General features: G+C 36.1%; 1 protein-coding gene across 2 annotated transcripts; it reads right to left on the minus strand.

Moving 5' to 3' along the window:
• Positions 1-18,668: 18,668 nt before the first annotated feature.
• LOC113743237 (putative Peroxidase 48) lies at positions 18,669-22,749 on the minus strand. Of its 2 annotated transcripts, XM_027271202.2 has the most exons (5): positions 22,428-22,749; positions 20,672-20,863; positions 19,791-19,956; positions 19,517-19,683; positions 18,669-19,411 (listed from the first exon to the last, which is right to left on the minus strand). In XM_027271202.2, the coding sequence occupies exons 1-5, from the start codon at positions 22,647-22,649 to the stop codon at positions 19,196-19,198; spliced, it is 963 nt and encodes a 320-aa protein (XP_027127003.1). In that variant the 5' UTR covers positions 22,650-22,749; the 3' UTR covers positions 18,669-19,195. The 2 variants fall into 2 exon arrangements, with proteins under 2 accessions (XP_027127003.1, XP_027127002.1); XM_027271201.2 differs by having other exon boundaries at positions 18,669-19,683.
• Positions 22,750-22,957: the final 208 nt, after the last annotated feature.

The raw sequence follows: 22,957 nt of genomic DNA on the forward strand, positions 1-22,957 counted from the left end.
CCGACCCTGGACCGTCAAGTGGAGAAGAGACTGGAATGAAGAACCTCGTTTCTTCTGACTCTGAAGACGGAGAAGGTACAGGCCATTGGTTTCTTTAAATTTTGAAGGTAAAATTTCGAGGGCGAAATTTCTTTAAGGGGGAGAGAGTGTGAGAACCCGTAATTTTCATTTTCTAGGTTTTAGAATTTTTCATGACTTGTTTTCTGCATTTTTCGTGATTAGAAAATTTTTCTAGATAATTTTAAGGAGCAGATATAATTTTAGATGATTTTTCTAGTATCAAATAGATTTTGAGAAATTAAGAGTGTATACCGGACGTGGGACCCACTAGTGCGAAAAGTTCGGAAAAATTCGGTCAACTAGATTAAGTTTTGAATACTGAAATTAATTTATCGGGTGTTAAGAGATAAGTAGAGAGTGCTAAGTGGATTGATATAAGGGAGACAAGGTAGTTGAGCATTTAATAAAAGGTGACAAGTGTCACCATTTGATTGGGCTTACTTTAAAACTTTTTTACCATTGACTTAAATAACCAAAAATGACCCAAAATTCATCAAAAATATCTCCTTCTTGGCCGACTTTCTTGAAGCTCAAAGGAAAGAAACTCTTTACAATTTTGGTCTCCAATCTTGCTCAATCTCTCAAATCAACCGATTAATCTTCCAATTGTTCCATAAAACTCCTCCACTTAGTGATTTTGAGGTGATTGGTGAAGTTATTTGGAAAGTTAAGGTGGTCCATAGTTCTCTCTCTCTTGTTGTAAAGGTAAGTTGTGAAGAACCACCCTCCTCCTTTAATTGATGCTCAAATCATGCTTAGTGGAAGTAGAAGATGCAAGTTTATGGATTAATTCTTGATTTGTGGTTGAAATGATGACTTTTTATTAATTTTGGGGAAATTTCTGTTTTAATAGAAGCATGATGGTGTGGCTATCTATGATGATTGGATATGGTTTATAATGACTATAGGAGGTGGGAAAAGTGATTAATTGCAACTAATTTCTATTTTGGAAGAAAATTGGAAAATCTAGGGTTCTTAAGGGGGCATTCTGTCCGAATTTTTAGGTACTAGATAGAGGCCGAATTGGCCTTAGCTCAAAACATGAAAGTTGTAGAGAATGATATTTTAGAGGTTTCTACAAAATTTCAGGTCAATCGGAGTTGTGTAGAGTGAGAAAAGTTGAAAATACTATTGCTGTTCTGTTTTACCCGAACTTGGGATTTGCGACTGTAATTGGTTATTTTGGTTGAGATTACTTCCGAATTGGGTGTTGAGGCCTTCTGATGAAATTTAACCCTGTTTGTTAGCTTTCATCTGGTTTTGGAATTTCTGGATTTGGACATGTAGAACCTGAGTTATGATGTTTCCGCTAGAATACGTTTTGGTGAATCTGTTTTACGATTTTAATGTAGTATCTTGTATTTTTTACCTGTTTACACTCAAAACTGGGTTGAGTGACCTTCTGTGATGTTGTAGCCCTGTCTCTTAGCTTCGAAACGGTGGGTCTTGCACCCTCATCCGATAAGCGTAGTGAAATTGGTGCCCTTACCGCAAAATGACGTCAAAACTGTTTTTTTTTCAGGGCCAAAGCTAGTTACATTTCCAAAATTTCTGGTTTCCTTTAATGTTTATATATGCTTATGGAATCCTATTGGGGTCATGTTTGGCCTTGGTTTATGACTCGTTATCGAGTCTCATTGTATTTGTTTGCATGTTTTAGGGCGTGACGGTGGTGCACAACGTTCTTTTGACTAAAGTGCTTGAAACCACATTGTGCTAGCTTGGTGAGTGTACTACTCACTTGTGTGCTATTATATGGCTTTGCTACTTGAACTTGGTGCTTTGAATGTTAATTACTTGAAGTGAAAGTGTACTTTATCACTCTCACTTGTTGTTTCTCATGTTATTGGAAAGTTATTGGAATGTTATATGAAATGTTACATGAAATGAAATACATGACTTGATGTCGTTTGGACGAGTCTCCACGACTTCAAATATTATCCATGAGCTCAATCCCCATTGGTAATTGATTGAATCGAGCCGGCGAGGGCTTGGTCGTGCCAATTAATGCACCTTGGGGCAACGTTATATGGAATCTTGTAGTATGAGAGACTCTTGATTCCGGTTTACTCGACTAATACCACAAAGCAAGCGTTTGGATTTCGGGCCCGGTTGAGGAATGTTAGGTGGAAGGAATGGAAGTTAAGTGGGTCTACGGTTGGTTACTTTTCAAACATTGACGGAGAGTCAATGAAACCCGATCAAGAATTCAAACGAGGAAAAGGGCTCTTGAGAGCCACCCGTATCCTTTTATCCTCATTATTGATGTGTGGCTTTACTTATATTTGGTAAATTGGACTGTTAAGCTTGATGCATCTATGAACTTGGTTGCTTGAGTTGTACTCTCACTGGGCATTTAGCTCACCCCGTTCCTTTTGTTTTTCTTACAGGAATATGACTCTTTTGGAATGAATTTTGATAAATGATTGCCGAATGAACTAGATGAATGTCTCTTTTGTATTGTATATAAAATGGGACCCTAAATGTATCATTAGGGCCGTTTTCACTTCTGTTTTGGCAAACCACATATGTAGTGACTTTTGTATCACTTTTAAATGCCATTTTGGCTTGTAAATGCTTAATGTTATGTTGTAGATGTATTTCGAGGTTTGGTTGGGTTCGGACGGGTCGGTTACTATTCATGGCCGACTCCGGATTTCATTTCTTTTATTTTGGGTTATTTTGCCCTTTTGTCTTGTTTACGCGCGTTATAAGTTCCGGAACGCAATAGATCGCTCTTAAACTGCACCGTTAGTCCTGGCGAGAGATAGGCAGGCAGTCCGCTAACCCCTTTGGTTCGCCTTAGGGGAAGGTGGGGCTGTCACACAACACATCACCAAATTATTATTCATTGTAATTTCACAATTAAAACTCATAAAAATAATTAAACAAAAGTTATTTGAATACAATTTAATATGATAAAACAAATATAACTAAAACAATCAAGTTTTCACTTTCGATACAAATACAATCACTAAATTATTATTGTGTCTTTTTTTAGAAAAAAATGTTATTGTATTAAGTGTAGTTAGGAATTTAACATAAATGTATTAATAAATTTAGTATAAATAATTAATAATTTTTATTAATAGACATGTATAATTAGTAGTATAATTGATAATATCATTATATATAATTATGTACATATATATATATATTTCAAACGGGTGACCCCGTTTTTAAACGGGGGGAAAAAATTCCCCCCCGCCCCCGTTGCCATCCCTAACCAAAACAGTCATGGTTAGAGTGGTGGCTAAAGTTGCGGCCACCACACACGAGTGGGAGAGGGGTTTGGGATTGGGGGGAAGGAGGGGAAGGGGGAGAAGGGAGAGGAAAGAAATATTCTTAAAGAGTTGCATTTTCAGCAAGAAGGAACTACTACAATTTACTGTGACAATAGTTCTATCATCAAATTCTCTAAAAATCCAGTTCTACGTGGAAGAACCAAGCACATAGATGTGAGATTTTATTTTCTAAGGGAGCTCATAAGAGATGGAATAATTGATTTTCTCCACTGCAAAAGTGAAGATCAGGTTGTTGATATAATTATCAAACCATTGAAGTTATCCACGTTTCAGAAACTAAGGAAGTTGTTTGGAATCTGTGCAGTTGATAAGTTCTATTTAACTAAATGTTTGGAAAACTTTCAATTTAAGGGAGGGATTATTAGAAATATTCACTTATTTTTAGTTAATCATGTTTGTTTGTTTTGTCCTACCTAGTTAGTGGAGTTAGTGGAGTGACTAGTGAAATTAGTGGAGTTGTTTTGAACTCTATAAATAGAGCAGTTTCACGTTATGAGTTGTGTATCAGATTTACAAAGAAATAAAGTCTAGTCCTTGCTTCTCTTATTATTTTTCAGTAATTGTATCAGAACCCCATTTCATTGAAATGCATCTCAGCCGCGCCAAGAACAAAGAGGACAATTATATTATCGTGGTCAAGCATTTCATCCAGAACAAGATCGAAGTGATCTTATCATTCTGTTCAGGTGATGATCGATCAGAAAATCTCCAGGTTTAGGGCCCTGATTCAGAGGTTCCAGCTGAGTTGAATTATGAAAATGTTAATTTAACTAGCCCTCCTAAATTGTAATGGGATCATTTGTGTCTCCAATTTGGAGGGTGACGATATTTATTTGTGTTATCTTGCAACCCGTGAATTCAGAAAACTACCTCTTAGGCCTTTTGGTAACCTGAATGGGCTCTCTTATGAGAAAAATGGTATGGGATGGGTTTGACCAAACTACTGACAAATATAAGAATTTCAAACTTATGTGTATCCCGAAAGATGGGCTTGATTTTTACAAGAACATATTCGAAATTTACAATCTCAACACAAATTGTTGGATAGATATTGAAACCTTCATCAGGCCCACAATCATGCATTTCCTATCTGACCCCGTCTTATGTAATAACACATCCATCCACTAGTTTGCCATGGATGAACAATCTTACCTGAACCTTTCTTTTGACATCAGCACTAAGGTATTGAGTGAAATAAATTGTCCTTCTGCTGAAAATCGCCCAAGGACCCCATCGTCTTGAACAGTACACTTACCTTGATAAGATTCCCATGGCCAGAAGCATCTGAAATGGAAGAATATTACTGCGTTGGTGATGGATATGTAAGAGAATATGTAGAGCAATTCATTGATGCATGGATGATGATAGATTGTGGTGTGGAAGAGTCTTGGACTAGAAGATATACCATAGGGCCTTTTCAATGTGCATACCCTGTCTTCAATGTACAAACTACTTCTTGAAATTATCAGTGGGCAATCAGGCTCATGTGCACTCCTGGACAATGAGGAAGGAGGTGAAATTAGAAGTACAATGTTTATGGGCTTCCACTTAGGCTACAAGCCTTATTTACATGGAGAGTTCGGTTTCCCCCGGTGGAACAGGTGATCAGTGAATGAGCTAAACAGGGGTGGAGGAAACACAGTAATACTGCATCGACAGGTTCATATGATGGTTTTAGATTGTGGACAACCCCTTCCCTGTACTGGTCTTGTCTGATAAATTTATGTTGTCATATGCACATATATGTTAAATCTTTGCAACAGTGAAGAAAGTGTTCCACATATTTCCAATTTACATGTTTTTCCTATGGTTTCAAGAAGTACTTGAGTCATAGTGGTTTGCCAGACTAGTAACTTCACAAGCCTAACTTAATCAGAGTTTAGAAGATTTGTCCCTAAATGCAACTACAATGCTTTGCTGTTGATGACGTGACAGAAACTCATGGCATTTGAAAAGACTAATTCTAACACAAGCTTCGCAACCGAGAAAATGGGGCAGGCTGGAGAATCAAATACATGCAACTCAAGTGATTATGTACGGGATAAGTTGTGTGGAAACCCTTGGTATATACCAGGAGAATCTTTCTCCCTCTATATATATATATATATATATATATATATATGAATTCCTGTCCTTGTTGAGGTTTAGGCGATGTGTCATTGAATAGATTGAGACATTGGTAGCAGAATTGCAGTTACATTGACACAATCACAAGTTGCAGTTTCTCACTAATGGAGCCTAAACAGTTGTTTCAGTGAAGCAAGCAGGTTAATCAGCAGATAAACTCATACCAAAAAAGAAAAGTAATATATGCTCTTGTAGCTGGTAAGTATTGTCGTGCCCCATTTTTTTTTTTTAAAAAATAAACTTACGGGTTTATAAAATGAATTTTTGATTTGTAGAGAATAAATAAAGAAAAAGGGCCTAAAATGTGACTTAAAAGTGCGACGATTTTGACCCAAAATAATAGTTTAAAAAGGGTTTTTAACCAAAAATAGGATTCGTCACTTGGTATTGAGTTAAGGTGTACCAAGTCACCTAAAATGAGTTAAATAAATAAAAAAATAGAAAAAACCCTTTTTAAACGACTCCAAGCCTTCGAAAATCAAGAGACAAAGGTTCGGGAGTCACAGTTGAAGAAAGGGAAAGTAAGGATAAAATCCAAGGCACCTTTTCAATCTAGCCAAGGCTAGTTACGTGATTTAGTCAAAAAATTTTCTTAATTTAACCTTAAAACTTATCACACTCGAATGTTATTATATGCATGCGAACTTAGACCTAATGTATATCGGAAGGGTCAATATGTCTCTTCAAAACTTGATTGATGCAAATCGCATTAATTGCGATGTCCAAAAGTGACTCTTTGAAGAGGTCACAAAATTTGCAAAAGTGAGACTCGAAGAAAAATAATAATATACAAATATACATGACCTAAGGGAATGCATCATATTGGGTGCGGGGAACTAATATTCATGACTTTAATTTTCCCTTTAATAGAGGGAATATGAGCGTGCTAAGGCTAGAGAGCCATACTCGTCCATATCCCATATTTGTGGGGCAATTTTCCCTATCTAATCAAGCAAATGATCTAATCTAGCTTTAATTCTCTTAAATAGAATGCAAATCTAAATGTTATGTTTCACACATAGGGATAAGGGATATACGTATAGAGGGAATATCAAGCAAAAATGGTAAGGATCCTAAAAAGTGGAAAATATGCATGAAATGTGGTGATTTATCATACAAACATGATCTAGCGCGTGGACGGTCCCTAAGGGTTTAGCGTTGGACTAGCCCATGTCTCTAAATTCTCACTAGCATTGGACTAGCGAGAAAACGGGAAAAAGGGCCGCAACTAGTGTTGGACTAGTGTGGTGACGTCATACATGTATTATAACTAAACAAATCATATAAAATATAATAAAAGTAAGTAAACACATAAATCACATAAAATACATAACACATAAGTATGATATCTAGATGCAAAGGGCCTAAGGAAAGCGAGTAATACATAAGCACACAAACATGCAAGAACACACAAAACAAATAAGAGCAAATAGAGACCTAACTATTACATTTGGGGACCTAACTACAATCTAAGGGGGAAAGAATAAAATAATAAAATAACTACCTAACTATTACATATTCTATCTAAATACATGTCTTGAATACCCTAACTATTACAATTTGGTATCTAAATGCCTCTCAAATAATCAAACATTAAATTATACAAAATTAAAAACAAAGAAAGTGAATAAATAAATAAATAAATAAAATAAAAAAATTCAAAAGAAAACAGGTAATTACACACATAAAATCACATAGGAGCACATAAAAGGATTTAAAGATAACATAAGAGGATACCTCCCTTTGAAGTAGTAGCTAATGGGGGATTGGATTGCCCTATTTAACTCCAAAATTAACAAAAATCATCAAGGCACCAATTTAATTAATAAATAAAAGTATTAACATGTAAAGAAATGAAATTGATTAATTAAACCATTTAAATGAAAGAAAACAACCTTTATTCACGAAAATTAAAACAAGTAGAGACCTAATTGACAAAATTAAGAAAGCTTTAGGGATCAATTTGTAATTATCATAAAGATTAGGGGTCAAAATTGAAGAAAAATAAAGTTAAAGAACCTATTTACAATTAAATTAGAGACCTAATTGAAAAAAATCAAAGTACTTGGCCTAGTACGGTAGTACCCAAGTATTTGCAAATATTTTTACAGAATGGTCCCAGAATTTCAAATTTCTAGTTTCTTGATGAATCAGGGTACTAGGCCATTTTCTGACTTCTCCTTGGGCCAAGACCACTTGGCCCGATCGGAAGTCCAAGAAAATGAAGCGAGTCAACCCAACTTTTTACCAATTAAAACGCAACCGAATTAATCAAAATCCAATCCTAAAACCCAACCAAAAGTGTTGGACTTTAACCTCCTAAGCCCAAGTCAAAACCCAGAAAATAAACCCAACTTTTCTATCAAAACCCAAACAAACAAACAACAACCCAAAACTACACTTATTTTACCAAAAACCCAATAAGATAATAAATCATCTAAAAACAATTAAGGTCTAATTACGTCCTACAACCCAGAATTAATCTATCCAATAAATCACTTAAAATATGAAAAAAAATTAAAGTAAAAAGGGGCAAAATTGATTGATTTGCAGGAGTTTTTGAGCTGTAGTGGGATTATCTCGGAGTTGGGGGGTTAAAGTGCAATTGTTGAAATTTTGCATGCAAAGTTACGAAGAAGGCTTTCTTCTGCACTTTTCTCGGTTATCAAATCCAGGCAAAAGTCCAAACGAAACATCAAAACTTCCGACCAAAACAAGAAAATTGTACAGATCTATCACCAAAACTCAATCTTCCAAGATCTAACACAAGATCATACCCCAAAATCTAAACTAAAAAATGAACATCAAAAGAAAACAAAACAAGCACAGATGCAACCAGATTTTTGATGGATTTGAAAAGATTTAAGCTTATACGGCTAGGTAATGAGCAAAAGGGGTTACCTTTGATGAAAATATGCAGTAAACTTGGAAGGAAGACGAATTCAGGAGCTGGAAAATGAAGTTGACAACTTCTGGAAACCCACTTCATGATTGATGGCGCGATGAGTTTTGGCCCAGATTCAAGAGACTTGTAAGCGTCTTTTCCAAAGATTATCTGAATAAGAATTGTTCACTGATGAACGTAGATGGTACAGATATAAAGAAAACACCCAAAGGGGCAAAACTGAGATCATATTTTGATCACCAAGTGAGCCAAACGATCAACCCTGGCTCATGTTCTGCATTTTTTCTTTTCCTTTCTCTCTCCTTTTCTCCCCGTTTTTTGCTGTTTTTCTCTCCCTTTGATCTCTCCGCCGCCCCCTTTTCTCCTCCCCTCTGTACTTGGATGCGTTTTCATCCATTTATATGGCACAAAACCCCCAAAAACCCTTGGAGCCACGATGGGGATGGGTTAGATTTTAGAGATTGATTATGGACCATTAGATGATGGGTTTTGGATAAGAATTGGTAGTTGATCTGGCACTTGTACTAGAAGACTTGAAAAGGAAGAAAATGGAGCCGGATTCAAGTGGAAATTGGACCCAAAATGGTAGCTGCAATCTGGTACATGGCCTCGTCAATGGCCATGTACGAAAAAGATCTCTTTTTTTTTTTTTTTTTGAAAAACTGCATTTTCATTGAATTTTTTTCTGCATTTTCCTTTCTTTCTTTTTGATTTTCTAAAAATGATTTTTCCAAAAAATAGAAATGAAACAAATAAAATAAATAATAAAATTTAACTCAAGTGCACAAAAATAGAAATAAAATGTTAAAATTTTGGTGTCTACAAGTATTGTACTGAGCATCAGCCTGGAGTGAAATTCTTGGAGTGTGGAAATTTTGTAGTGAATCTCAAAATGTTTTCAAATTGGGTATTAGCATTGGACGATTTTTTGAAACATCAGTGTTTGGAATAGATATTCATATTATAGGAGAGGTTCTTGTGCATTCTAAATGTCCAATACAAAATTACAAAACTGAATATGCTGATGCAAATTAGTCTGGTTTCATATTGTTGGTTTATTAGAGTAGAGAAAGTAGAACAAGAATGAAAACTTTTGTATTGCAAAAGTCACATTTTATTGAGTTATAAGCCATGCTTTTATATAGCATAAAGATAACAGAATTAGAGAAAACTTTGGAAAAAGATCTACTAGAGATAAGATCCTAAAATCAGAATCATATCAAGTACTTTGACTTATCTATTGCCTAAAAAATAGCAAAGTGAATAACTAACTACTACAATCTGTTAGCAGTTCCACAAATCATGCTATTCAACACTCCTCCTTGGTTTTGGAACTGTGTACTCCAAGCTTTTGGCTCAAGAACTCAAATCTTTCCTTGGGAAGAGCCTTTGTAAACATATCAGCACTTTGATCTTCTGTTTTGCAGAAAATCAACTGCACTTCTCCCTTCTTTTGCATTTCTCTTAAAAAATAAAACTTTATGTTGAAATGTTTCGTTTTGCCATGGAACAACTGGATTATTAGAAATAGAAATTACAGCCTCGTTGTCAACAAATATCTGAGTGCATTCTTCCTATTTTATGTGTAGATCAGTCATGAGTTTTCTTATCCAAAGTGCTTGATTCACAGTAGCAGCGGTAGTTACATATTCTTTGAGCTATGACATCCCGCTTCTGTAGTGGATTGAGCTATGACATCCCGCTTCTTTGAACACCATGAAAAGATTCCAAACCCAAAAGTAAAATAGTAACCTGAGGTGCTCCTCATATCATCTGCACATCCAACCCAATCACTATCAGAAAAATCATGAAAATTGAAATTTCTAACTTGACTAAACCTTATTCCATAATCAACAGTACCTTTAACGTATCTCAAAATCTTTTTGGCTGCTTGAAAATGAATTTCACAAGCACAGTGCATGTATCTTGATAGCAGACTCATTACTTGCATGATATATGGGCTGGTTGCAGTCAAATACATTAAATAGCCTATTAAGTTTCTATACAGCCCTTCATCAACTTTTTCAGCTCCATCTTCTTTGCAAAACTTCTCTGTTTGATTCATTGGAGTAGCAATTGATTTGCATCCTTCCATGTTAAATTTTTTCAGGACCTCCTTTGCATACTTTTGCTGGCATATGAACACTTCATTTTGCTTCTATTGTATCTTCATACCAAGAAAGAATGACATCATACCAATATCAATCATTTCAAAGACGTCTTCCATCTCCTTTTTGAACTTGTCAATCAACTCCTTGCTGCTTCCTATAACAAGAAGGTCATCAACATATAAAGATATCACAAGTATTTCACCATCAACCTTTTTGATATATAAGGTAAATTCACTCAGACTTTTTTCAAAGCCTAAGTTCATCAAATGTGCATCAATTCTGTTGTGCCAAGACCTCGGTGCCTGTTTTAAACCATTCAGTGCCTTTTTTAAGCGATACACCTTATTTTCTTTTCCTTGAATAGCAAATCCTTTAGGTTGCTCCACAAAATATTTCTTCCTCTAGGTATCCATTTAGAAAAGCCTTAATATCTAATTAATGTATAAGCTAGCTTTTTTATGCAGCAAGAGCCAACAACATTCGTATGGTATCCAATCTGGCAGCCGGAGCAAACGTTTCAGAGAAATCTGATCAAAACATCTGAGCATGTCCCTTAACGATGATTCTTGCCTTGTGCTTGTTTACAAAACCATCAGAGTTGAATTTGGTTCTACAAACCCACTTGACACCTATCACCTTTTTGTGTGTAGGTCTATCCACCAACTCCCAAGTTTGGTTTTTGTTTGTCATTTTAAGCTCCTCCTTCATTACAACTATCCATTTCTGATCAGTTGCTGTTTCTTTATATCCTGCAGGCTCCATAACAGCAACATTACATCTCTGATAAATGTCAGAGAGTAATCTGGTTCCTTTAACAGGTTCTTCATCAACATTATCATTCCCTACCTGCAATTCAAATTTATCTTTATTTTCCCAACTCCAACTGTCTGGCTTAAGGAATTTAACATCCCTGCTCACAATTATTTTGTTACTTAGTGGTGAGTAGATTCTATAGGCCTTTGAAGATGAGCAATAGCCTACAAAAATCCCCAACTCTACTTTCTTGTCTAACTTGTCTCTTTTAACCTGACGAATATAAGAGAAACACAAACAACCAAAAGTCTTTAGATAAAGCAATTTTGGCTTGTAGCCATACCATGCTTCAAATGGCGTCTTTTTCTACAGAGCTTTCATTGGTAATCTATTTAGTAAAAAAATTGCCGTATTCATAGCCTCCACCCACAATTTCTTTGGCAGCCCTTTATCATGCAACAAGCATCTTGTCATCTTCATAAGCATCCTATTTTTACGCTTCACCACTCCATTTTGCTGGGGAGTGTAAGGGGCTGTCAGTTGGTGCTCTATGCCTGCATCTTCACAAAATTTGTTAAATTTTTCTAAGGTATATTCAGTTCCATTATCGGACCTGATCACCTGCATGCTGCAACTGCTTTGATTTTCAACCCACGCTTTAAACTTCCAAAAGATGTCAGCAATCTCATATTTGAATTTCATGAAATAAATCGAATACATTCTAGTATAATCATCAATGAAGAGAATATAAAACTTACTACCATTCAATGATGGTATTTTTTGAGGTCCTCCTACATCTGTATGTATCAATTGCAGCTTATGTGTAGCTCTTCAAGTTATATTTTAGGGAAAAGGAACCCTTGATTGCTTCCCATATTGACAAACAGCACATGTAGGAAGCTCTTCATCTAACTCAAGCATACCTTTTACTAAATTGTTTTTCTTCATGAACAGCAGAGCAGCATGATGAAAATGGCCCAACCTCTTATGCCAAAGCACTACATCTACATCGCTAACTTCTTTGTGTACAACTGCTTGCTTCTCTTTCATAAGATCCAAAACGAAACTTTAGCCTTTCATTTGAATTCTGAACATTTCTCTACCTTCTGGATCTTTAACAATGCAACTTTTATCTTCAAATAGCACCTTATAATTTTTTCCAATAACTGAGGAATATTCAAAAGGTTTTGATCAATTTCTGGAACATATAAAACATCAGAAATTAATTTCAAACCTATGTACCCTTCAATTGCCATTGTTCCTATGCCTTTTACTGCAAGATAAGCTCCATTTCCAATCCGGACTCTAGTAATAGCAGTTTTATCAAGCTTTTTGAAAAGCTCTCGATCAAAAGTCGTGGTTTGAAGAACCACTATCTATAAGCCAGCTTTCCATGGAGCTATTAGTAGCGCAACATGAAGCTGCAAACAATTGCTCCTCCTGAGGTTGATTCTCCGTAGCTTTGGCTTCTCCTTGTTGCTGTTGAGACTTGCATATCTTTTCCACATGCGCTACCTGACCACATTTGTGACATCTTACATCTAGGTTCTACCAACACCTTTTCTGTGGATGATTGGTTTTTTTTTTTTTTTTTGCAATAAAGGCAAAGTGGAAATTCTTGAGATTTGTTGTTTCCAGGCACCTTTTGGCTGTTCTTGTTCTTGCCTCTGTTGTTGTTTTGTGATATGGCTTGAATGGCACCTTCCATCGATCCTTCTTGCCTCATCAGTCGTCTTTGTTCTTATGCCTGCAGTGCATTTAACAATTCTGCCAAGGTGATACTTGGCAGATTTTTTGAGTTTTCTAAGGCCGCGATTGTAGCTTCAAACTTTTCAAGGAATGTAACTAGAATTTTTTGAACTATTCTTGAATCAGAAAAATCAGTGCCAAGGAGTCTTACTTTATTGACTTTATCAAGGAGTCTGTCAGAATAGTCCTTGATAGTTTCTGATTCTTTCATCTTCTGCATCTCAAATTCTCGAAACAAGTTTAACACTCGCATCCCTTTGATTTTTTCATCTCCTTCATATTCATTCTTCAAGAAATTCCAAATCTCATGCGCCATTTTCAACGTCATGATTCTGGTAAAGATTGTGGATGTGACAGCTGCATATAGACTTGTTCTGGCTTTCGATTTCCTTTGTCTCCTCTCATTATGGTGTCTCATTTGAGCAACTATTGGATTGTTTGGAAGAGGAAGTACTTCATAATCATCTTCTATAGCCTCTCACAAATCATTTCCAGCAAGATAGGCTTCCATTTTGACAGCCCACATTTGATAATTTGTTCCATCAAATATGGGAGGTCCAAGTTGATGAATAGAGGAAACTTCTGGATTCATTGTAATAAGTGTTTAAAGAAGGTGTTTAAGCCCTCTCAATCCTCACAGATCCCTCAAGATGAAAGCTCTGATACCACTTTGTTGGTTTATTAGAGTAGAGAAAGTAGAATAAGAGTGAAAACTTTTGTATTGTAGAAGTCACATTTTATTGACTTATAAGCCATGCTTTTATATAGCATAAAGAAAATAGAATTAGAGAAAACTCTGGAAAAAGATTTGCTAGAGATAAGATCCTAGAATCAGAATCATATCAAGTACTTTGACTTATCTATTGCCTAAAAAATAGCAAAGTGAATAACTAACTACTACAATCTGTTAGCAGTTCCACAAATCATGCTATTCAACACATATGTTCATTTTGGCAAGAAGCATCTGAATGTACTAGCAGAATGTTTACACGTGTTATTAAAGATATGTTAAGGCATGAGTAGATAATATGCTCTTATATGCCATAAATGTATAAGATAGTCTAATGCTCTATATTCATACACACTTGGGTAATGACAGAATAAAATCTAGCTCGATGTATAAGTACAAAGACGAGATCCAAACTAAGATGAATAAAAGCAAGGAAAAGCTCAATTCTTTAACAAAGACGATAGAATCAATTTAAGAAAGAGCCAGGAATTGGCTTACATAAAGAGAGAAAGTGTTGAAGTTCACGTCTCAGTTGAAGCGACTTTGCTGATCTGATCTTAGAGGTTGTGAAAAAAGTATACCTGCCGAGTATAGACTAAATCTGTGATTTTAAGCTTTAAAACTTGAAGGTGCCTGGACTTTTTTTTTTTTTTTTTTTCTCAAATTCAAGAGCTGTGATATATGTGCAGGCTTGAGGATTTTCTTCAAGATCTTGGATTCTTATCAGACAAAGTGAATCGAGTACTTCTTGTACTTCATTCTTTTAGGTCCTTGATTTAGGAAGAAACTTCAAAGTCTGGACAAAGTTGTATTTGCAAACACATTCAAAATGGAGGAAGTTCATATAAAGCATCTGACCAATGCTAAGAACTTCCATTTACTTTTGCAACTAATCCACCTGGCCCATTCCTAATTTCTCTATTCGACTTAACCACTCTCAGTCAGAATAATAGTTCGATCTTGGAAAACAGAAGTGTAGGCTTCATGCTGCTGACTCAAGATGTGACGCCCCCACCTCTCCTTAGAGCGAACCCTAGGGTATCAACGGGATGCTTGCCCAACTTTCGTTAGGACTCATGTATTCGTTCAAGCTTAATATAGAGTCACAAATCAACCATCGACTTAAATAAGAAATACTTCGAATATACAAGCCACAACTTCTAGGCTAGCAATTATAATTACAATCTGCCAACCAAAATAACAAAATTTACACTTTAATGGTCTCCAATAACATACATAAGTATACTAGTTTCAACCAAAAGTCACTAGTCTAAGATCTCCAATTTCCACCTCCAAAGCCTGTTAAGGAAGAACAAACTTAAAGGGATGAACTAATGTTCAGTGAGGCCAAGAAAACAAGCAAGCACGTGGAACCAATTAATCGAATAGCATGTTTGAAAGCATCTTTAACATGAACTTTCATTTAAATGCACAAGTAGGAAATAAACACACAAGGAAGGATACAGGAGCTCTCAGGACCTATTTTCACGTCTCGACCGTTTCAAGCTATCTGGGGTTGACTCTCCGTCAACTCAAGTAACAACATGACTATAGTGCTTCACTTACTTCCTCCATCCAACATAACACCCTCTTGGATTTGGAACCGAACACGCATCAGGTGGCAATACTAATTGAGTATGCCAAGCAAGATTTCAAAAGATCAAACTATAAAATTTCCCAAGGTTCACCAAGCTTCTCGACCAAGCCCTTGCCGGCTCGAGTTACAAGGTTAGCCAATGGGTTGGGACGTCCTCGCAAATATAATTGGTCGATGAGACAACGCTCCAATTGACTTAGAATTGTTCATGGCTCTGAGTCGGGATGAGAGGCACCTCCCACCCGAATAGGGTGTGGTGCATGCTACCGCTCAGAGAATCGATCATAGTACTGAGTCGGAATGAGAGGCACCTCCCACCCGAATAGGGTATGGTACATGCTGCCGCTTAGTGCTCACGAATTAAAACATGTTCAAGTACAAGTGCACGTGATATACATTCATTTAACAAGTATCATTCAATCAAGAGAGAGAGAAATGACGAGGGCGGTAAAGTACACTCTCGTCTCGGCAAGTTCACGTATCATATAGTACTTGTACAAATATCATTTCAATCACATTAACATTGAACATGCACTTGACACTCACCAAAAGTTAAGGCAAAACAAGAGTAAAGCGAGAAGTCAGATGAGCTCTTTGGCGTCCTCGTGACCACTTGAGACATACACAATCACGATTACCTAGGTACTCGACTAAGGTTATAAAGAAAAATATTTTTTTGCTACCCACTCTCAAGGTCATAAGTCAAGTCAAGTTAAAGGAGCTTTTCTCGCTAAATCATTGAAATAATGCTCAAAGAGAATTCAAAGGGTGTTTTCGATTCAAGTCGTGACAAGTAATCTCAATTTCAAAAGAAAATATCATATATACTTTCGGCACAAAAATCGAGAAAAGTAAGAATGGTTTTCATCTCTCACAACTTCTAGTCTTACATCCAAGTCTTAAGAATATAAGGAACGTTCACATTTTCTAAACTAATGGAGTTAGAATTCATCAAAATTCCACTCATTTCCATAGTAAATGTTAAAGCTAACGATTCCAAGTTTTGAGTTTAAAACTAGTGAAATTCTCCAAGAATTACTCTAGTTAAAACGCTCCATTTTTGGAGTTCAATCTCATGAAAATCAAGGGCATAAGATTAGGGTTTGAAATCCATTTTTCAAGTATAAGGTGAGGTGCAATCATCCAAGAAAGTTAAGCAACCAAGAAAACACATTAAGGAAAGTTTAATCCTTTGGAAACCAAGATTCAAAATGAAGGCCTAATGTTCAAAGAGACCTTGTATCAAACCATGAAATCAAACTTAAAACGGCCTAACAATCTCAAAGGAAGATTGAAAGTTCTTAAAAGAGTACTTTGTTTGAAACCAGAAAATTTAAGCTTGGTGCGACACCACTTGGAAAAATCATATTTCGAGTTACGTGAGTCCAAAATTTGGAAACTTTATACTGTTGGAAACTAGACCCAATGCACTGAAACTCTAGAAGACACTTTTCCCAGACTCCAATCCAAAATCATTTAGATCGTAGTTCAAAATCACTGTTCCAGACAGAACAGAGCAAAACAGGCTTGCAATTTCAGTAAATTTTGAAAATTCGGCAAAATTCATAGAAATAGAATCAGCCCTTGAAATTTATACCACTAATAGAACTCCAAATCTAGTTTAAAATGTAACAAACGGAACTCAATTTGGACCTTTCTATTCCACGATACAATAGTTTAAAGAAAGCTGATTTTTGGAATCTGTTTCACGAAATTTCCAGTTTTGAAGCACTTAACACAGTTTCAAAATCTGGTCATATCTTGAGCTACACAGCTCAAAATTTAGTGTGGTTTATGGAATTGAAAACTAGATTCAAAATGCTAAAATTCACTAGAAGGAACTGTCTTAAAATTCATTTTTCAAGATAGTAAAAATGAGCTACAAACTGCAGCTATGCTTGTTTCTCGGATGAAAACAGTGAGGAAAATCAGTCATCTTTGCCGGATCACTACGGTTCATAGAAAACGAATTAGTGGTTGATTTTATACCGTTGGAAAGCCCTCGGAGTCTAGTTTCATATGCCACAAACGGCATGCGATTTTGACTCTTGGACAAAAAGTTATGGGCTGAAATGTATGCACTGGTTTGGTCTCCTGATCAGAAAATTTTCCAGATTTCTTCCTCACTTTAACCCAATTTTCACTCAACCAATTGAAATGCTTTTAAGGAGATATTTAACACACATAAACATCAATATATAACAAGCATTATAGAACCAAGTTAACAATAAAATTTGAATTTAACATGAGGGAATCAACCAGTAAATTTTTGGCCAGCAAGCCTCCTTCTTTCATCAAGTTTTCTTTTCAACTTCCCACTCACAACTAAGCCATAACTCATCAAAACAAGCACCAAACAACCAAGTAAACATACAATAATCTCAAGACCTCTACCTAAAAGCCACCTCAAGTCCTCTACCTAGAGTCAAGGTCCATTGGACCCATCAACAACCCAATGTCTAACTAGTTAGAACTAACTAACTACTATAAGTTGAGAGGAAAAGATGAGCTTTGGAGTATTACCTTGCTTCCAAAAAATGAAATCCAACCACTAGTGTATAAGCTCTAAACCACCAAAGTTCTTTCCTCCTTCAAGTCATCCTTCAAACTTGTGTAATGAACCAAGAAAAGGAGCAAGTTTGGAGTGTGTTCTCGGAGCAAAAGTAGAAGAAAGCTAGCTGAAATTTTGGTTGAGAAAAGTGGAGGAAGAGCCGGCCAAGAAGAGAAGAGAAAGAGAGGTTTTGTGTGGTAGTTGGTGAAGTGATGAAGTAAAAGAAAGATATGACATAAAGGTGCTTTTGGTACAAAAAATCAACATATAAATAGGAGACCATTAGTGCTCCTAATTGAGCTTAATTTAACTCACTCACCTCTAATTTCTCAATTAACTTTTCTTAATCTACTATTGATCATCCTTAATTCCCCAAGATCATTGCATTCTTGGATCGAATTTTATCTCAAAAAACGTGTATTCATTATTCCTTACTAAACGAGCTGCAGAAAAATTAAATTTACTAGCAAAACATTTTAAAATATAAAATGAGACATTGTTCCATGCAAATGAAATTAAAATGGATGAAATAAATTAATTGGAGAAAATGAATAATTAAATAATTAAATAAGCCAATAAAATAAAATAAAATAAAAGTAAGTAAAATTCGGGTCCTCACACAAGAAGACGAAGATTACAGGTAACACTGAGTTATCTTTCATAGCTACTCAAAATCTATTTAACCAAACTTCTTCCTCACAAAGATCCATACAAGTTTCACACCAATGATTTTCTTAATCTATATACCGCCATGTTTAATCCATCTCTCTGGACGCATCATCCCAGAAAGGAGATTAAAGAGATGGAGAAAGTGTGTTAGATATCTCTGTTTGCATTAAGCATGTGTACAATAAAACCATGTACGCTATTAAACCATTTCTGTGCCTCGATAGCAGGTATGAGCAAGCATTGTGTACACGTATAAGACCAGAATCCTGAGAGATCATACAGTGCACACTGTACTTCTACATAGAACTGCATCAAAGAATGTACGGCAAATCAGGAAGATCATAGCCTACATGGTTATGGCCAGAGATCTTAAAGCAAATGTTTCAAGAACAAAAGCCAAAAGTTGAATATCTTCATCAGCACTTTCTTTAATTGTGTAAATGTGCCTCTAAAAATGAAGTATCAAGATGCCTCATGCAACAGCAGACTTCTTTTTTACGTAAAACAAAAGGTACAAGTGCACTCCTCAGTCGTCATGAAGCTGAAGCTTCAGATTGGAAACATGTGCTGTAAAAGATAAAAGGATGTACAGTTTGTCCAAACTGTTGGAGTGAGAGGGATTATTCTGAAAGGTTGAATCAAGATGACTTTAGTGCAACGGAGCAATTGAGCCGAACCTGTCCCTGTGAACCAGTTAGTGAGACAAGGTTGGACATTTTGACCATGGCACGAGCAAAATCTCTTCGAAATACTGTTCCATCATCTAAAGTATATTCCTCTACTATTCGTGCTGTCTCCTCATTGGCCATCAACTGCTGATCAGCAAAGAGAAGACCTCTTCCTATCATCAATTTCTGATAGTAATGAGTGCCAAAGGCAGATTGAGATGATGAAGATGAGAATTCTTCTTCAAAGTAAGACATTGACCAGTTAGCCTCAGTCACACCCAGTGAACTCACCAAAGATTCAGTATTGCTGAAACTGCTATTACTCTTTTGGCACTTCAGTTTTATTTCCTCGATGAAGCCATCACGAAGAGTTGAATCAGCTGACCCTTCATCCAAGAAGTTGGTGCCAAGCCTTGGTAGAATGAATTGACAACTGATTCTACCAATATTATGCGCCCCTGCATGTGCAAAAGATCAAAAACAAACATTTGTCAATTAACACGACTCTATTCTTATAATAAAAAGAAATCTTAGAAGAGTAAAAACAGAACAAATTAGTGGATACCAAGTAGCGCAACAGTTTCCCTTGTGTTGAAGCCTCTGAGGGAGAACAAGTGGAGTGCTTCAAAGATTTTTCCGTTCGGTCTTGGGATGTCAGATAAGGCTTCACTGAAGAAGGACTGATTATTGTCTCTTCTGCCAGTGTATACTGGATAATATGGCCCACCAGACTACGAAAAAGAAAATGGACTTCAGAAACCCAAAAAACATTAAGGAGAAAACTGAAAAGAAGTGCAGAGTGAGTGTGCCAATAAATTGACCACAGTAGATGAAGCACATCAAGAACCTTCTAGCTTACAGAAAGCAAAATAAATCAGACTCCAAACTGATATTTGAAATCATGGATAGGCTTAAATTTATGACAGAAAACAGGCTTATATATGGATTAGGGCAGCTGTAGGTCTTTAGATGGACCAATAATGAATCTATGGCAAGAACAATGGATCTATGAAACGTTTAGAAGAGTTTGGTTTTGCAATGTTTAACAGACTTTTCCCTGTTTGAAGTGGTTCAAGGGGTGGAGAACGTTCAATGTATCAAGAACAGCACTAAGTGTCACCAGAATGACATATGGTCATCATAAGATCTTCTTTAATACCTCTCTTTAAACCAGATCAGGCTTATGTTTTTTCAGAGGAAACCAAAATTAAACAGTTCTTTAGATAGTCACACTTCTTCAAACAATACATAAATCACCGAGAGGTAGATCATCAACATGCTACAAGAAAGGGAAACAGATCTCCCACAAACTCCTATAGTTTAAACTATTCATTATTGTTAAGTTTGAGGGATATCAGAAAAATAATCACTAGAGGTCCCCAGTAAGTGTTTTAAGTAAAAAGGAAACACAACAAAGTAGTCAGAGTTCAAAAATAGAACTTATACCAAAAGAATACAATTTCTAGTTGCCAAGACCATTATGTCTGAACATGATACCACCCCAGGACATTCCTTCTCCAGCTCCTCCTTTATCATATCAATGAACTCAAAGCCTTTCAATGTCCGGTTTGGTATTGCTTGTCTTTCAACGACTGAAGTTCCATTGGTGTCTGTTAACAGGACAGATGCATCACATCCCTGAAAATATGGAAACAACAGAAAATGAACATTACTGATTTGCAATGAACAAGCAATCACAAATGACTTAAGGACAAAAAACATAATCAGTAATATGTGGTCTTAGTGGATAAAACAATTTCTCCACAATACAGAGAGTGCTGAACATCAGAATCAGAATTCAACAAAGATATCAAGCCAAAATTCTTTCCCTAGAGTATCAGGATAATTAAGTGTTCACTGATTCCAATGTTTCCACCTCCACCACCGAAAGGCATTCACTTGGAGGCATATTCAACATATATACGTGTGAATACAGATGATAATAAACAACAATTCAACTTCAGCAATTGACATCAGACCAACACCTCAATTCTCTAAAAGAATGAAAACAACAAGAAGTTGATGCACAAGAAAGACTAACAGAACGTCAAAGCGAGGTCTGAATCATACAGATAATAAAAGCTAAGCCCCGATTAGACTACTTGACCACATTGGGGAATGATTTTTCTCGGTAGCATGATGCAGAACTAAGTTTTCCAATGTAAATAAATATTGAAATTCTTATCTGAAAGTTAAACCAAAAGCATTAGTTGAATGAGTTACTCTGCAACTTTGGCTCCCCCACTCATTTACTTGCTTTTTACTGTCCTTAATATTTGCTCTTTTTTTTTTTTTTTGGGATGTTAGACAAAAAATAGGAAGATTGCACAACAAATGCATATGCTTTTTACTGTCCTTAATATTTGCTCTCTTTTTTTTTGGGATGTTAGACAAAAAATAGTAAGATTGCACAACAAATGCATATGCTTGAATACATGATGATGCTAATATTGGCAAGGTCGTGGGAACAAATGTCGTAAAAAAACACGATCACGTCCATACTCCTGCAATTTTGCATCACTAACAATTTTAAGTCATTGAACAGGCTCATCGTGCTATTCATGAAATTGCTCAGCTTTGGCATTAATTAGAAGCAGACTCCTATCTGACTCTATGATAAGATCTTCTATAACACCAAATTTGAAGCATGGATTATTCACTCTGTCCCATATCCTAACTACTGTAAGAGAAATCAAACTATTCATATCTTGTTTGTCCTACCCAAAAAAAGGTCTTTCACGACAAAGTAACTACAATTAAAAAAATACAATTAGGTTCTTGATAAAAGAAATTCCATTTAGTACTATCATTTTACAAAATTTTCTCTCTTTCTGGCAGTCCTAACTCCCAAGAATCATCACACGAAATTGTGAGGCACCAAAACCCCAATCTGATGTATGCCCACGATGCAAAATCACCAAGTAAAATAAAAGAGAAAGATAAAATTTCCAATGCCGTTAATGCTGAAAACCGAAGTTATTACATACTTAATCAGCCGAAAACCAAGTTCTGATTTCATAAAATTGCAGAAAAATCAACAGAAATCTAAACCCATAAAATCTTCCTTAACCAACAGAGAACACTCTAACTGAAAATCAAGAACTTCATATAGTCATAAACCATGACAAAACCACATCAAGAACACGAAAAAACAACACAAAAAGAAAAACACTCATTTCAACATCTGAATTAGATGAACAACCTCAATGAAACAATCGTGGAAAAGCAGGCGAAGAAGCTGGGCTGGGGCGTTCTGGAACTGAGGCTGAGCGAGGATATTCTGGACTTGGGACATGACGATTTTTTCTGCATTTGGACAACTCTGTTCGTAGAAATCAAGGCGCAGGCCGTCAGCTTCCGCAAGAAGAGTAGTGATCCCAGCTGCGAGTGACAGCAAAACCAACAAGATCTTCATGATTTTCATGAAACCCAGTTCTTGATTGCTGATTGCTGGGGGATTTAGGGGCAGAATAAGTATTGGTTTTATCCCTCTTTTGGAGATGTGGAATGCAGAGTTGGAGTTGTGTGTGTGTGTGTGAGAGAGAGAGAGAGTGAGAAGAGGCGGGAAAAGAAGTTCGTTATAGTAATGGTTGGTGTACTTTGTGCATCATCTCGAGTGATTTACTTTACAATTTTTTCCCCTTTTTCTATGGGATTATATCTAGAGGAATCAAATTACCTAGCTACTCTCGAATCTATAACCCAATTTGGTTGGAATTGGGTTTGAATTTA

The sequence above is a fragment of the Coffea arabica genome, chromosome 5e (genome assembly GCF_036785885.1).
Source record: "Coffea arabica cultivar ET-39 chromosome 5e, Coffea Arabica ET-39 HiFi, whole genome shotgun sequence".
NCBI classification, from domain to species: domain Eukaryota; kingdom Viridiplantae; phylum Streptophyta; class Magnoliopsida; order Gentianales; family Rubiaceae; genus Coffea; species Coffea arabica.

What these genes read in the sequence shown, in the direction of transcription:
- LOC113743237 (XM_027271201.2), bottom strand. Translation starts at nt 22,649, where the DNA reads ATGAAAATCATGAAGATCTTGTTGGTTTTGCTGTCACTCGCAGCTGGG. An exon ending in TCCACGATTGTTTCATTGAG is followed by an intron (nt 20,864 to 22,427) that starts GTTGTTCATCTA and finishes CCATATTTTCAG; the next exon opens with GGATGTGATGCATCTGTCCT. An exon ending in GGAAACTGTTGCGCTACTTG is followed by an intron (nt 19,684 to 19,790) that starts GTATCCACTAAT and finishes TTGCACATGCAG; the next exon opens with GGGCGCATAATATTGGTAGA.